At 43.8% G+C, this 12461-nt stretch overlaps 1 protein-coding gene across 25 annotated transcripts in view; it reads right to left on the reverse strand.

The window, feature by feature from the left end:
* Positions 1 to 12461, reverse strand: part of macf1a (microtubule actin crosslinking factor 1a) — a 214573-nt gene that overhangs the window by 74914 nt on the left and 127198 nt on the right. For 23 of the 25 annotated variants that reach the window (XR_011603232.1, XM_070985041.1, XM_070985038.1 and 20 more), the window contains 12 exons: positions 11891 to 12057; positions 11225 to 11403; positions 10985 to 11123; positions 10682 to 10875; positions 10347 to 10506; positions 10136 to 10219; positions 9875 to 9982; positions 9660 to 9758; positions 9383 to 9505; positions 9059 to 9150; positions 8740 to 8875; positions 142 to 6348 (listed from right to left, as the gene is read on the reverse strand). Coding sequence is in view for 24 of the 25 variants with exons in the window: in XM_070985041.1 (XP_070841142.1) it covers positions 142 to 6348; positions 8740 to 8875; positions 9059 to 9150; positions 9383 to 9505; positions 9660 to 9758; positions 9875 to 9982; positions 10136 to 10219; positions 10347 to 10506; positions 10682 to 10875; positions 10985 to 11123; positions 11225 to 11403; positions 11891 to 12057 (7688 nt within the window). In the remaining variant the exon portion in view is untranslated. The remainder of the gene's footprint in view (positions 1 to 141; positions 6349 to 8739; positions 8876 to 9058; positions 9151 to 9382; positions 9506 to 9659; positions 9759 to 9874; positions 9983 to 10135; positions 10220 to 10346; positions 10507 to 10681; positions 10876 to 10984; positions 11124 to 11224; positions 11404 to 11890; positions 12058 to 12461) is intronic. The other 2 variants (XM_070985037.1, XM_070985036.1) reach the window with 1 other exon arrangement.

A 12461-nucleotide genomic window follows, 5' to 3' on the forward strand; every position in this document is an offset into this window, starting at 1 on the left:
AATACATTAAAACAGAACGTATTCTCTCACATTCTCTATTATTGACTACATGTGTGTATAAATATACACAGAGGTTTCTTCTAAAGAAATTCATATAAAATTTTAGGACAGAAACCTTCACAATGATGTACTACCTCTTACCTTGGCAGTCTTGGATGTTGTCTCCTCTTTGTTTGACTCTCCACTCTTTCTGACATCATCCTCTCCTTCTTCCCAACTCTCGGTGGCTGTATCAGACTCAGGGATTCCAGGTGATTCAGACTCAGTTGAAACATCTTCAGTTGATTCTGGAGACTGGAGATGCTGCTGTTGGTCTTTTAAAGAGTTTGATTCAGGACCACTTGAACACTCAACTTCAGGTGGTTGGTGCCTTTTCTTCTTTTTGCCTTTCTCTGCTCCTTTAACTGGTTGTGTGCCAGGAACCACAGCTTGAGCTGTGGGTTGGATGTCTGGTTTGCCTTTGAAAGCCTCCTGAGAAAAGTCAACAGATCCACCAACAATCCCTGAATGGGACTCTTGGGATATTTCTTTCCCAGCAGAGGTAATCTCTGATAGTTGTATGTCTTCCTTAATGTGAGACTTGAATTCTTCTGACTGATGTAAATGTGGTGGACTTTGCTGGCTGGTCTCAGCACCTTTAACATTAATTATGGAGGTCTCCACTTTGTTTGCTTCATCACCATCTGAAGGTCTGGATGACTGACAGTCAGCATCCTTCCTCTGCTCCTCAGTACATGCTGACTCTTCTAAATCTGGTATTGTCATTGCAGGTTTTGTGGTAATTTCTGTTGATGTCATTTCAGAATCCACTTTTTCAGGAGTCACTAATTTCTCAGTATCAGACTCGGTTTTGTCTGCCACTTTTGGACTCTTTGACTTCTTGCTCTTCTTACTTCGTTTACTTTGCTGCGTTTCTTTGGGCTGGACTGATGGAGCTGTCTCAAGGCCTTCTTTAATGTCTTCCTTTCTAAAACCTTTCTTTTGTCTCTCATCTGTCTCCATAAGTTTGTTTTCTATGTCCTCTTTGACAGAAAATCTCTCCACAGTTGTATCTTCTTTGACCCTTGTCAATTCCACTTCATCTTCTTTGACACTCGTCCCTTCTTCACTCTCTTTAGGTGAACCATTGGGTGTCTTGACACTGTCATCTTTAACATCATGACTCTCCACTCCATCAACTTCAGCTGGCAGAGTTTGTGGCTTTACCTGTTTTACATTTGGGCCTTGACTCTCTTTCTTCCCCACTTCATTGCGCAATGCCTGCAGCTCTTTAGCAGTCTGCTGCTCGCTTACTCCTTTTTCAAATACCTTTTTAAGAATGCTCTCTTTGGCTTTCAGTACCAAGGCTGCTTTCTTGTCATCTGGTAGAGCAGATTTCTGGGGCAATTCCTGCCCATTCCCTTTCTTTACCTCCTGATGTGGTTGTTCAAGTTGCTGAGAGACAGAAGCCTTCTCTTCAACTTTCTCGTTCTGCTCCTGCCTTTTCATTTCCTCTATCTTATCACCCTTTTCTGCATCCTTCAATAAAGTCATTTTTACTTCATCTTTCTCTAATTCAATACAATGTTCTGTGAATTCCAGTGTGGCTGAAACTGCTTCATGTCCTTGTTTTATCAAATCATTGTCAACCTCAATGTTCCTATCAATCTTGGCTTCGCTTTCTCCTTTGGCAGGCACTGTGGAAGCTTCCTGACCATGAATCTGTGATTTCTCATATTTGTCTTGTGATGCAAGCTCCTCTGTGACAACAGTTGCCTGAGACTGACCTTCAATAGGTGTATCAGCTTGATCAGTTTGAGAAGGATGTTTTATCTCTGCGAGGTGTCTTTCATTCTCTGCTTCTTTACCCTTTCCATTCTTTTTATTCTTCCTCTTTTTCTTGCTTTTGCTTTGTGTCACTTTGGAGCTCAATGGCTGGTTTGACTGCTCAACGTCAGTGCTTGATTCAATCTCAATCTTTAAAGGTTTCTCTTTCGCCAACCTTTTATCCATCTCATTAACAACATCATTTTTCTGTGCTGTCACATCCCTCTTTCCATAATCCTCTTCCCTCAATTTTGACAATTCAGTGCTATCTTTGCTTTCTCTGTAATCTCTAATCTCTGCTGCCACAAAACCTGTCAGGTTTCCATCTTCAGAATCAACATGAACCACTGATGTGCTCTCATCACTGGGTCGACTGTCCTCTTTCTCAACCTTAATGGATTCCCCAACTGACTTCAAAATAGAAACCTCTTTATCTAACTGTGAATCTTTATCACTATCATAGACTTGTGCTTGAATGGATTCTCTGACAGAATCTCTGAAAACGTTCCCCTTTAGTTGATCATCAGTCTCACTCTCACCTGTTTGCAGTCTCTCATCAAGCTCCTGCTTAGGAGGAGGCTCTGATTTGCTGATGTCCATCTGTGGTACAATCTCATCTATAGCTTGCTGAATTTTTTTCTCGACATTTGCTGCAAACCTACTCAAGAGGTCGATGGATTTGTCTGACTCAATCAAAGCCTTTTCTTCCACTGACATTGGTGCTTCTACTTTGCCCTCTACTGTAGTACTGTCACAAAGCAGTGACGGATCTGTTACTACAGATGCTAATGTCTTTCCGATGTCATCCTCTGTGACTGCTATATCTTTCTTTGAGGGTGGAGATCTTGGAGGCTCCTCAGTGTTTATATCTGACCAGTTTGCTGGACTGTCTGGGCTTGACACTGACAATACAACAGCAGGGCTGTATGTGCCATTAGATGAGGCAACAGGTGTAGCACTACCTTCGTCACACTCTATGTCCACAGAGGCCTGAATCTCTGAAGCTATGTCACTGGTGATCAGTGCTTTTGCAATGGCATCATCGAGACGAGCGACTTGTTGTCCAGTGGCAGGATCAACAAAGCCCCCTTTCAAAAACTGGTTGGTGGCTATTACCCTGACCATATTGTCTCCAACTAAACCTCTTTGATAGGCTTCAGACAGGGGAAGCCTTTCTCCAGTACTGATATCAATGATCCCTCCACTGTCTGCCTGGCTTTGGAGCAGCCTCAGTGCTGGCACTGGGTCTACTTGCTTTGACATAACTGCCTCTGGAAGGGTCATGCTGTCTCCTGTTTGCTCATTCTGAATACCTCTGAATGGTTTAACTTCCAAGAAGCGTTTGCCTGTTTCGATATCTATCTTACCCTGGTTTACAAGCTCTGAATAAGGCACAATACATGCAGCCTGGGGGTCAAGCACTCCTTGTGTTACAGTTGAAGAAGCCATGGCTTCACTGGCAATATTATCATCCAGAAGACCCTTAGAAACTGCCTCTGTCAATGTCAGTTTACAACCAGACTCAGGGTCTAGAATGGCCCCCGTTGATGCCTGGAAAATGACAGCTTCTGGGTGAGATGAACGGCTGACTTTCCCCTGGTAGACCCACTCTAGTTCCTCCAGCCCAGGAGCAATAGTCCGATCCACTAGTCCTCTATCTATGGCATCAGAAACAGACAGCCTCAACCCTGAAGCATGATGCATTACACCACCCTCAGCCACCTGCCTTGCCAAGACTTGATAAGCCTCTTGAGAACTAATGAACCCTTTCTGAATTGCTTGTTCCAGAGGAACAGGAGACTTGGACTCTGGGTCAAGAACACCTTCCATCTGTAGCTGTAAACTGGCTTTAGTGAGGGCGGTTGTTGAATCTGTATCCTTTCCTTTGTATGCCTTCTCTAGTGCCACCAAGCCTTCTCTTTGATCCTCATCAATCAGTCCTAAGTTTGCTGCTAGAGTGACAGAGACTTTCTTGTCTCTACGTAGGTCAACAATCCCCCCAGACACCACCTGTGCTTCTAGGAGTCGAACAGCGGTGTTGGGGTCAATCAACCCTGCCTGAGCTGCCTCCCTTACCCCGCAGATCTGCCTTTTCTCAACATCCACAACCCCTGCAAGGGTTTTATCTGACTTCAGGACACTCCACATTAAATCTTCATCAAGTAAACCCTCCTGCATAACATCCTCCATGCTAAGTGACTCATTGCTGCTGGCATCTAGGAAACCCCCAAACAGTCTTGCCTGAGCCATTAATTTAACTGCCGTGTGGCCAGGGAGGACACCCTGGGCGACTGCCTCATCTGGAAGTAGCTTTTCTCCTTCTTCTGTCATCAGGCCTCCTTGTTTCAGCTCTAGGACTAACCTTGCTAATTCAGCATCCTCCCCTTCCCTCTCTACTGCTGTTTCAAGGATATCAGTCTGAGGTTTAGCATGCTTTGAGTCAGTCTCTGTGATAGGTACCTTTTCATTGATCCTCTCTGATTCAGTCAGGGAATGTGTCATATAATTTCTATCATCAAACTGTGTTGAATTAACATCTTCACTTGCTTTTGCTCCTTGTGGGATGCATTCTTTCAACAATATTAAGTCTTGCTCTGATTTGAGCGCTGCCATGACTATTTTTCGATTTGCTGTTGTGGTTGTAGTCTCCTGAACACCACTATCCCTGGGTTCGGATTCAGTTGCTACCAGCTCATCTGGTGCCTTTGCAAATTCTGCTACAAAATTTGTAGCTGAAGCCATTGAACTTTCAGGACTGGATGTTTCTCTCCTTTGATCTTTTACTTTTGTATCTTTATCTAATCCAATTTCATTTTTAGCTGCAAAGGCTAAATCACTCTCTACAATCACTGACGGTTTGTGCAGCAATTTGTTGTCATCTTCACCATCATAACGTTCTTTAAGTCTGCCTGTGCCATTCATCTCAAATTCTTCGCTTGGTGTGACTATACTGAAACTGTCTTCTTCAACCTCAGTCTGTTCGTCACTCACCCCTTTATCTGTCAAACTAAACTGCCTCACCACTTGCAACTTTCCCTGTTCATCTGTGGTCAAACTGTTGTGTGGCTCAGCTTGACTTCCATGTGCAGAGTCTCCAGCAGCCAGTTCAGTAGCTTTGACCAACTCCACTAAGTCAGGGTCTAGCAGCACCACTCGTTTTCCAGAATGAGCATCTACATAGCTGTGAGTCATGAGGTGAAACAGCAGCTTGTGTTTTGCTTGCTCTTTAGGATCCATTCCATGTGTTGGTGTAGCATCCCAGACAAGACCTTCGGGGGATGATGAAGGTGGAGGAGAGGATGGAGGTGGAGAGGAGCTGGTGGAACCCCAGCTCAAGCGGTTTAGAGATGGGGTACCTGACTGGTTCATGCTGGAAAGAACATCTGGAATGTGAGTGTCTTTGAGAATACTGACTACACTGGGCTCAAGGGCCTCTTCAGCAGCCTGGTTTAAAGGCAGCACCTGGAGGGTTTCTGGGTTGTAGAGAGCCCCAATGGCATGTCGCTGCCTTAGGATGTTCCTTGACAGCTCTCCTGAGAGCACTCCTTGTTGAAGAGCCTCAACAATCGGCAGAAGTTCTCCAGATTCAGGCCAGAGTATTCCCATGAATGCCCAAAGAGACTCAAGGACCAACAGAGCCAAACGAGAAGAGAGAAGATCCCTGCGGATGCTCTCCTCCAAATCTAGACGTTCTCCACTCAATGGATCTAGAATCCCCCCATTTTGCAGCTGTCGTGCTAACATAGCACAAGCTAGATCCTGGTCCATAAGCCCATGACGAACAGCCTCATCAAGTGTCAGCCGGTGGCCAGACCGTGGGTCAGCAATACCACCAGCAAAGAGCTGAGCTTCAAGAAGTCGTACAGTTACTTTCCGATCAATCAGGCCTTCCTGGACTGCACGGAAGATACCAACTTTTCTTCCAGACCGAAGGCAGACAGTTCCTCCAGGTTGCTGTTTGACAGGGAGGAGGAGGAGACCTGATTCATTGTCAAGGACACAGCGCTGTTGTAGATCACTTAGGTTCAATTTTTCAGCTGTGTTTGGATCAATCAGCTCTCGGTGTTGCAGCCTTGACTGGAGTTTTGAGACTATTCTAGGAGTTAGAAGTTTCCTGTCTTCTGCTTGCTCCAAAGTCATAATTTTTCCTACTGAGTTTCTCAGGCCTCCAGTATTCATTTGGAGTTCTAGGATACGAAGCCCTACACTCTCTCCAATGAGCCCAGACTCCATGGCTGTAGCTACTGGCAACATATTTTGTTGCTGGTCATCTGTAGACTTAGTACTTTCCACCAAAAGCAAGGCACTCTCTAGGTCAGAAAGGGACTGTTTGGTGTGGGTGTCGATTAGGCCTTGAGCTAGACCTTGTTCCAGGGAAAGATTGAGAGGGTAATCAGGCTGGAGGAGCCCACCCATTATGAGCTGGGCCTCCAGTAGTACATGGCAGGTGTCCTGGTCAATAAGACCACGTTGGGCTGCTTTGAACACTGGGAATGTTTCCACTGTTCCCAGGTCAATTACTCCAGCAATGGCAATTTTGCTCTGCAAAAATAAAGAAACAAAATTCCAGTTGACATTCATTCTGGTAATATCCCAGATCAATGTTGTATGGCACTTTGAGCCAGTAAATGCTTTATGTTACATTACTATGTTAAGTGTATTATGGGTAGAATCAGATGGTAGAATCAGAAAAAGAAGAAAACCCACAACCAGTGTCTACCAAAACATACTAAGAGATATAAGTGCAGAAAAACCACTATTGATACTTGTTTCTTGTTTTAGATGTTGCTTATTTGTACATTTAGTTTCTTTCCCATATCTTAATTTCTCGTTTCTATTAAAAAGCGCTTTAATACTTACCACAGCTACTCTAAAACAAGCACTAAGCATGCAAAAAAGCAACTAGTAACAAAAACGCAGAAAAAGCTCTCGATAAAGTTAAGCAAAGACACACAAGAGAATACAGGAGTATTCAGAAGAAGAGGAGAATAACATTTCTAGGTGAGAAAAAACTGCAACGGTAAGAGAGAAAGCGAGCGCTACTTACCGTAAGGGCTGGTCCCACGGCACACACAATAATGGGCCAGTTTATGGCTCGGCAGAGTGAGGCGCGACAGGTGAGAAGCTGGTTGTTAGCATTCTGCATGCCACTCTTCATTCTGACCCCTAACAGTGACACTTAATCCACCTGCTGACCTAACAGGCTCAGACAACTATGACTTCTTGGGTCTGACACCGTTAAACACGTGCAGGCCGAATTCTGTATGTGGAAATTTATCTTGGGTTGGCAGATTAGAGTCTTGTTATATACCAGGCGTTACATAAGACTGTAATGACTCATCAATGGCAAGGCATCAGGACAGTACTGTGTTGTGAGACACCTAATGATCCCCACTGAACAGTAAATTGATCTAACTCATCAACACACCGAACAGCTGTAGAATTACTGTGTTAATAAATGTCCTGCTTTCTTTTCCATCTTTCATTCTGATCCGTGGCTCAGAGCTCAGGTGTCCGCAACTCTCCCTTTGGCGGCTGTTAGTGGTTTTCAAGCAAATGCTGGTTTAAAGTTTCACACATTAATAGTATGCATTAGAACAAACAAATTTCTCATTCACACACACTCTTGTGATCTGGACACAACATGCTCAAATGGTGAAGTGTGTTTTGTTTTGTTTTTTTGCATAGCTGGCCTCTGGTGCACTTACACTCTACATCAAAAGTGACTTTTTAGAAAAACATCTACCCATCAGTGAGTATTTTTTCATCACATAAAAATCCCATACAACATTCACATAAAAATCAATTATGAGGTGTAGCTATCAGGACATTAGAGTTATCACCACGGACTGCTTGAAACCTGAAATTCTCACAAACATTCAATCCTTTTTTGACCAATGTACCATATCTGACTGAATGTGTGATTCCCATTGGTCGACTGCACAGGTATACATGGCGTAAACTTGATGCAGGATAAAAATAAGTACTGGAATGTAATGTGTTGACTTTATGCAGTGGCATTACTTTACCACCACATAAGGAAGAGTAGCATGATGCAATTTTGTAGCTACAGAGATGACAGTAAAATGTGAAGGTGCATCTATTAAAAAAAATGACTGTATCTAGCAATGGAGCTACGAAAAGCAGAACTCTACAGCTTCTACCTGACTGCTAGCATGACTTGGGCAGCGCTGCTGTAGTGCGGCACCACTAAGGCCATGTATTAACCATGTTAGCAGCTCAGCAGATGTATTTTCTGATGATAATGATGATGAATATGACAAAATCTAGGATGGGGATAGTTAATGATGTGACTGCAGGCTTTTAGGAGAACAATGTGAGAGTGGACCACTCCATGCTAAGGCCCAGTTCAGACAGTATCATCCAGTGAATTCTTCTTTGCCATTCTATGCCCACATTTCTACTGTGAAAGTGTTATTTTTGTATAAAAAAATGTCACTTTCACTAAAAAGTTGGCAGCGAAAGTGTTTTAAGACAAAGATGACAGCATCTTCTTGACTGTCAAATTATTCTGCCATTTGTAACTTCTCCCTGAATGACAAAGGAGGAGGTCAAACACAAGAGCCAAAAATAGAAAATGTCTTTTTTAGATCCTCTGAATACACGTCTGAAAAGGGTCTGTGATGCTTGTTAAACCAAACCAAGTCAATGAGTCGTCAATAGTGGTGATGTTGATGATGTCAGAAATGCACACTCTGTGAACAAACGACATGCTGTGCGACACACACACTCTTGCTGGCCCACACATGAACTCACACTTAGCTCGCAAGCATATTCAGACTGAAAGCAACATTTTTGAGGAGTACCTTCACAATTACATTTTGTCAAGCTTGCAGAAGCTGAAAACACATTTTCTGTCATAAATCTACAGTACCACCTGTGCATCTCAGCACATCCCTCCAACCAACCTACCTTTCTTTCCTCCTCTTTGGCCAGTTGCTGCTCCAGCTGCTGCAGCTGCTGGGTGGAGCTATTACACAGCTGGTTGTAGGTGGCAGTCAGCTCATCCAGCTGAGCCTCCACATGAGCGCGCTCCTCCGGGGACAACCTGGAGAGGACGCAGGGGAAAAGGTTAGAGCAGGTGGGGTTTACTGCATGTGTTTAATGTGTGTCTGAGTGTGTCATGTCCATGTATGTCGCTTTGTGTCAGTTTCCTGCACACAGGGAAAGTCACAGAGTGTGTGCAGTGAATGTGTGTGTGTGTGTGTCCATGCACATGATCTAAACTTACTTGCTGGCCTGTTTTGATAGTAGGAAGACCTGTGTGCTCCTTATAGCTTCAGCCACTTCATCCTTCTTGGCTGCTAGCTGTTCACTGATGGCCTTTAGAGAGGATACATGTATGAGCTGCTTAGTACAGTAAAACCATGATTAACTACCAATCAATATTTCAATTAAACAGAAAATGACATTTAAGTTTTCAGTGACTGTTATCCTTTAAATATATCCATATAACAGTTATGAGCTGCACAGAACAAACAGCGGCCTTGACCACTTGGATGTCAAATGCTTGTCTGTAAAACGTTGTTTTTAACTGATCAGATTTCTGTTGTACCTGTTGAGCAGCAAGTGAGGACTCGGCGTTGGGGCCCCCAGTCCGTCCCTGAAGGCCTTTGACCCAGCCCAGCAGGTCTGAAACTTGGCCCACTCTGGCTTGCTTCTCCTCCTCCACCTCTTTCTGCACAAATTGAAAAAATGTTTACACGATAAATCTCAAACTATTTACCTTTACTATGTAATCCCTTGACAATAAATGAGAACTCCCTCTTTCTGAGACAATATGCACAAATTCCAAATTCAAGCAAGAGAGTGATCGTGAAACAAAGTCCCACCTCTTCTTCTTCTAGTCTTCTCAGAGCATCACTGATGTACTTTACATGCTGGGTGGTCAAGGTGACCAAGGCTGTGTAGCGTGTGCGCAAGTCCATGAACTGTAGAGACAGACGCCCAACAACAAACCATCAGTGACGGCAAAGCATATCCACACCAAAATATGTACTGCATAGTGATATTTATCAAAAGAGGAGACCAGGCTCTCTGTCCTCACCTCCTGAGTGATGGCGTCAGAGGAAGAGTGCATCCTCCTCCTCTTGACAGGTGACTTGTGTGTAGATTCTACAAAGGCTCTGTAGGTCATCAGCTGTAGTTCATAATCCTGCAGAATACAGCCATGGTGGGACATAAATCAGTAAAAAACTTTGACTGTTGGAAACACATGACAATGACATCATAGTGAAACGGCTCCACCCAAACTAAACTGTAAAAAAACAGTTTCACATCTTTTACATACTGTGTGTGCATGTCTTACTTTCACTGCAGTGCAGTACTGTTTGGAGTGAGTCTGGCACTCGTCTAGTTTGGCCTGGTTCTGTTCAATCTCAGCTACTAATGCCTGGAGAAAGCCAAAAATCATCATTTATTTAAGTCAGATACAATGTGTGGGTTTCATTGTGTGTTTTCACAAATCTGTTCACTCTGTCAGTCTACAGGTGAAAGTTGATGAGGTCAGTGTTACTGACCGTCTGCTGGGCCAGTTGTTCCGACAGTGCTTTGCTGTCTGTCTGTCCAGGTTGTGTGTTTTCTTGTCTCTCTGTTGTTTCTTCGATCCACTTGATCAGAGCAGAATGACCGTCTCTGTACTGCTGCAGGGTTGAGCCCAGAGCTTCTAGATCAGCTCGCCTGCAATAAAGCAGGAACAAAACATTTATCACACATAAATATTGAACCTCCAGCATTCAGCGTGTGCACAAAAGAGTTTTCAGCAGGACGATGGATCTTTACATGTTCTGTTATAACCAGACATCAGAACTTCTGCTCCCCAAATCTTTTCTGTTTTCTCTCTTGTCCTGCTCACCGTGTCTCCATCTGTCTCTTGATTCCACTCCACCTCTCTGCCATCTGATTGGCTCTCTCCTGGTAGCGCTCCAGCTCAGGGCTGCGGTCTGGGTGGAGCCTGCTGAGCTGAGAGCCCACCTCTTTGGCTCGAAGTACCTCTGACTGCAGAGACTGGAAGATGTCCTCCTGCTCGGCAAGCTCAGCCTGCCACTTCTGGAAAGAGAAAAAAGAGGAACCAAAGGATGCAGGGAAGGGTTAGAGTGCAAATAGCTTCACAGCATTTCTCTGCAGCCGGCCGTAACAGTGAAAACGCGTCCCTTACCCCGAGCTGATCTCTGAGTTTTTGAATGGCCGTTGTGTCAGCAGGAACAATATCTTCTTCACTTAGTCTGCTCTCGTTCTTCCTGACTTGGCTCTCTGCTTCATCCAGGCGACGCATGAGGATCTCCACTGTTTTTAACCTGAGTAGATAAAAGGGAGTTAGATAAGTCATACATTTGTACATTTCTGAGTTAATAACCAGGATGGATGTACATGCCAGAGGGAGTAGAAGCGCACTAACTTTTCCAGGTAGACAGACGAGAGGTTGTGCAGTTTGTCTATCTTGTCCACAGCCTGACTGAGTTCAGACCGGAGGACAGGGATGCTGGAGGATGTCGGCTTCTCTTCGAAGAAACTGACGCAGCGGCGAGAGACGTCACCCAGACTGGACCGCAGGGCATCCAGTTCAGACTGCAGCTTCTAGACAAGGAATGCATTTTAAAATAAGCCATAAGTAAAAATGGAGAGCAAAATGAGGGGGTAAGTAATGTCCTTCAGACAAAACTGTAATTTAAAAAAGGAATGTTGGCCATTGTTTTAAGCAGCGACTGAAAGAGAGATGACCTTTACAAAACCATACTGATTCATTTACTGCCAGTGAACTACTTTCATCATATCTTTATAGTTTCATTTGTGTTAAACTTCTCCAACAAGAGTGAAGCAAACAAAAATATTTGCAATAACAAGTAGACCTATTAAGGCAGATAAATCATTACCACTAGCAAACAACAACCATCACGTTTCAGATTTGTCTTGTACCATGCTTTTAGAGGTGTTTTTAGCCCTTAATATATACAACAACAGTGTATAGAAGTAACCTCTCAAGCATTAGCTGATACAGCTCAACATCACCTTCAAAAAGAGGTGTTATTAACTGTTGCAACCAGCAGATGGAGCTCAAACCGACCTCTTGCTCTGCAATCTGGACAGTGTTTTCAGCACTGTCACCTGACAGCCAACTGGGGGGCGGAGTTTCAATTCCCCTCATCAGTCTCTGCTCGGCCTCATTTAGACGAAGGGTGATGTTCTGCAGCTCTGACAGGTACGAGCGCGAGACTGACTCATCCTTCTCCACTGCAGAGATAAACAACAACGGCAAGAAGAAGGAAGAGTTATTTTGGACATGAACAGTAACTGTTCTACAGTAACTGCAGCAGTTTGCTTGTTTTATTCAGAGTCTCAAACTATTCAGTGTTCATTGCTGAGGGTTAGGATTAGAGAGATGATAAAAAGAACATTAATAACTTTGATATGTCTGACTGGGTTTCATGCTGAGCATTATCCTCATGCAGTGTCTTGAAATTAAAATTAAAAAAGGAAAAGCAGCAAATTAACCTGTAACAAAAGTAGTCAGATGAATACAGTACAGTTTTGAGTGTAATATTTATACTTCAAATTTAGTGGCATGAAAAGAAAACACAAAATACAAACACCTTAAATTTCTACTGTAGTCGGTACAGCACTTGAGTTTACTTAGT

The sequence above is a fragment of the Chaetodon trifascialis genome, chromosome 17, assembly GCF_039877785.1.
Source record: "Chaetodon trifascialis isolate fChaTrf1 chromosome 17, fChaTrf1.hap1, whole genome shotgun sequence".
NCBI lineage: Eukaryota > Metazoa > Chordata > Actinopteri > Chaetodontiformes > Chaetodontidae > Chaetodon > Chaetodon trifascialis.